The following is a 4,098-nucleotide window of genomic DNA, read 5'->3' on the forward strand; positions in this document are numbered from 1 at the left end:
CCATTTCATTATTTAGTTTTTAAAGGCAAGATCCCAGGTCTCCTGGCTCCTACCTTGCTCTCTTCCTTTAGACCTCACAGATTTCCTCCCTATCAAAAGCACAGAAATCCCACCAGCCCCCTCAGGGCAAGGACCCAGGCAGGCTTCGGGGAGGAAAAGGTCCTATTTTCTAGGAGTAAAGGAGGTCTTGGGTGATTTATTGAGAATGAACTTGTTGATGTGTGAAAGGAAGTCCAGCACTCATTTTCTGAACAGGTGGTCCACACGCAGTCCTCCAAATTAAGGATTCATCACTGGCCCCAGACACCATGGCACCACCTGTCACACAAGGAACCAGGTTCTTTTCCCCATAAAACCCACTGCCCCTCACCGTCTCTGTCCCTGCACTTTCCTGGAGAACTATGACTGTCTAGGAGGCACCAGGCGTCTTCTGGGCTCAAAGTCAAAATCCCTCTTTAAGAGACTGCAAACTTGAGACTTAACCTGGGGAAGACAGAGTGTGGAAACACAAGTGGAATCTTTCCAGACAATGATGGAAAGATTTAGGAAATCATCTGTCTTGACCCCTCCACTAACCACTCCCCACCACACAGTTTGCAGAAAAGGAAACCAAGGCTGAGAAGAGAGGAGCCTGCTCAGGGTCACACAACTAGAAAGTGGAAAAGCCACCAACTAGAACCCCACACTCTCAGTTCTGCTCCCCTAGACTACCTCTCACAGTGGACTTGAGAAAACAGCCTATTTTATCCATTTCTGATCCTTTCTCTGAGTGGAATAAATTATCATCTAGGTGCTTAGAGGAAATTGCCCTGAACTGGAAGTCAGGAGACTCACCCCATGTGACACAGACGATCCATCTATGTCTCTGGGCCTTGGCTTCCTTATCGTAAAGGAGGGAAGGTGAGAGGGGACCATGAAAGTCCTGAAGTCTCTTCCTGTTCAAACCTTTCATGATTCTGTTAACCTAGGATGGCTTACACCTCACAGTGATTGTCTTGCAAAGGGGAGGGGAAGGGCAGCCGGCAGAGGGACCTACAGGGCCTCGTTTATAATTGATTCTCTGCTGTTTGTCCATTCTTTCACAGCCCAGCTTCCAAGAGGAATGCAAGTTCAGAGAAACCCTCCTGCCTAACAATTACAATGCCTATGAGTCAGACTTGTACCGAGGGACCTACATCGCACTGAGCAAATACGGACGTGTAAAGCGGGGCAGCAAGGTGTCCCCAATCATGACCGTCACTCATTTCCTTCCCAGGATATAAGAAGCCTGAAATAAGGCTAACAGGTTGAAAGCGACATCTTTTCTGTTGGAATTTTGCACAGGCGAACAATTTCCCATACACCCCACGACTCCTAAGTCCGGTTTCTCTTGTGCTTGAGGAGACCTCAGTTGGTTCGCTTGGCCACCAGACCCCATGCCAGATAACGCTCCCAAGTGAGGGGTTGCAGCTGGCATTCTAGAATGGCAATGGAGCCCATGCTCTGACCGCACCTGAGGAAAGAAGGTACAGATGACACTTGTAGAATGTGACCTTGTGCACAGGAAAAAACTGGGGTGGAAGTATGTGTGTGTTGGTGTATATCCATACATCTTTGTATATATTGTCAGAGCAAAGGCATTTCAGAGCATCAGGTTTCTTTCTTCCAGGATCATAGCTGCAGGCATCTGCCTCCAAGAATGTCCCTTGTCAAACCAGAAGGATTGATGAGTACTCCCATTCTGCCTCTTTCCAATCGTCTTTCCATTCAGATGCCACTGACAGCACGGGTTGCACGGGTGGCAGCAGCAGCTGTCCCCTAAGTACAGAGAGAGCAGGGCCTGCAAACCAGAAAAACAGCGAGCAGGCACTCCAACCTGCCTGTGAGGACGCTGGGGACACCAGGTGCGTTGTCAGGGCAGCTGGGGGGAAGGGGCAAAGCGGTGTCTTGGGCATTTTGGGAAGGCCTGCTGAAAGCAGCGGAAGGGACTGTTCTATGGAGAGCTGTTCTGCTTGGAGGATTTGGTGCTGTGTGTGGCTCCAAGAACAAGTGGGGCCGGGCTGCCTGCCCATAACTTTTCCTCACTGTGAACCGGGTCTTATTTTAACCTCAGATGACAAGGATCCTAATAATGGCAACCTCTTTGGCGAGGGGTGAGGGGTGCAAAATAGGGCATGAAGAAAGTAGAGAGGCTTTGGACTCCAGATGATAATTCTTCTCCAGCTACATCCAGGAAACTCACCCAAGTTCTCATCTGATACTCGCACTTCCTTCTTGGTTGTCCTCGTCTCACATATACACTGGTGCCTGGATGCAGGAGAATGGGCACCATGACGTCCGGAGTTCCACCCCCCCGACCCCCTACAGTAAGAGAAGAGTGATAATCCTGTGAAATCGAGCAGCCAAGCTGAAGCAGCTCCTTGCTGTACTATGTCTTCTTGCCTCCTGTCCTTTGAGAGTATTTAAATCAGAGGTTCCCCAAGTGACTATAAATGTTGTCTGCCTGGAGCCTTCAGATTCCTGAACCATTGAAACGTTCCTAAATCTGAAACCAGAGAGAGCCGTATCAGAGTGCAAATATTTTCGGCATACGTGAACCATCAAGTTACAAAATGACCTGACACCCTCTGCTACTCTCAGGGGCCCTGCCTGCAAGACAACCCCTCATCTGCTGCAAATGCCTTCATCTTTGGCATACCTCTCTATATGCAGATGCGCCCATCTATAGATAGGTCTGATCTGAATGACTGTGAGCTGAAGATGGAGGTTGGCAATCTAAGGGAGAGGCACCATACTGGCCACCTTCCCTGCCCAGCAAATATCAGGGAGGACATATGCTGGGTGAGAAGGAAAAGGCCACACCAAGATGAGCAAAGACTGAACAGGCAGTAAGAGCGAGAGTGGACATGGCCAAGCCTTAGGTAGAAAATGGAAGGAACTGAGGTCCTGGATCAAGTAGAAAGGAGAGAAAACTGGTCCATCTTGACTGTTTGGAATATTTGAAGTGCAGGCCTGCTTGGAGGCAGGGGACAAAGCTGATTGTTTTTCAGGAGATCTTGTATAGAGTAATCTGTCTCTATAACAGCGTCATCAGAAACTGACGCTCTCAGAGCCTGAAGTGTGTATCAGTTCCCGATAGAACATGGTGGGAGTGTAGGAAGGCTGGGTGAACAGATGGACTGCGATCTGGAGAGGAGAAAAAAAGTTTTAGGTCCAAAGCATGAGTTCCTTTCTGCCTAGATCATTGAGCTAACTTGGTATGAGAAAGGCCTCAGACTTCAGGACCTTTCCTGCATCTCTGTAGTGGTTCATAAAACTCCTGACAAGGAGTTTCCCCAAATGTCCGCTCCCATTTTTTACATTGGGAGTAAGAAGGAGAAGCTATGAAATGCCTACAATCAGCAGGCTTGATATTCAATTACTGCATAGCAGCACCAGCACACTGATTGTCAATGACTAGAATCAGTTACAAGCAGCTGTGCATCTGTTCTAACTGGTCCCAGGACTATGCTGTGCTAGCTGTTTAGTATTTTGAATATCACCTCTGGATGTAGGGATGCATCTTTGACTCTTTGAAATCCTTCGCATTCAAAGGAATTCTCCCGAGGGCTTTCTCTTTGACCTATAGGTGTCTTAGGCTTAAGAAAAATCAATCCCCATCCACAGAAGTGGGTGAAGGGGCAGGAAGAGAGTAAGATCAGCAAAGGGCTTTTCAGTCCCTTCTCTCCTGCTACTGTGTCTGTGCACTGGTGTGCAGAGTCATTGCCTATACCATCATCATGTGCCAAATCCTGAACTCACCTGTCAGCCCCACTGGATCCAAAAGGCTTCAGAAGGTGTTGCATAGGCAGGGAACAAGAGCGAACCCCACCTTCCTGCTGGCTGTACCGAGAATGACTTGGGTCCTCCCTCTCCCAAATCCTGAGTTATGCCCCTAGTTTAGAGAGATCTGTAGCTAATTAGTCACTCTTCTATCCTGTACCTTCTCTGGCAGCTCCATGCAAACCTGAGGTTCCAGGAGCCCTGAGGGAAATGATAGAGAGCAACATACTACACCCCTTTGAAGACAGACTTCTTAGCTGGGAAGAGGTTAGCTTAGAAACAATGGGAGAGCCCCAG

At 48.5% G+C, this 4,098-nt stretch overlaps 1 protein-coding gene across 1 annotated transcript in view; it reads left to right on the top strand.

The window, feature by feature from the left end:
• The window catches only part of FGF6 (fibroblast growth factor 6), a 10,650-nt gene extending 9,317 nt beyond the window's left edge, over positions 1-1,333 (top strand). The window contains exon 3 of the mRNA XM_006923842.1: positions 1,086-1,333. Within this exon, the coding sequence (XP_006923904.1) occupies positions 1,086-1,262 (177 nt within the window). The 3' untranslated portion in view covers positions 1,263-1,333. The remainder of the gene's footprint in view (positions 1-1,085) is intronic.
• The last annotated feature ends 2,765 nt before the right edge of the window (positions 1,334-4,098 follow it).

This window comes from Pteropus alecto, unplaced genomic scaffold (genome assembly GCF_000325575.1).
Source record: "Pteropus alecto unplaced genomic scaffold, ASM32557v1 scaffold76, whole genome shotgun sequence".
Taxonomy (NCBI): domain Eukaryota; kingdom Metazoa; phylum Chordata; class Mammalia; order Chiroptera; family Pteropodidae; genus Pteropus; species Pteropus alecto.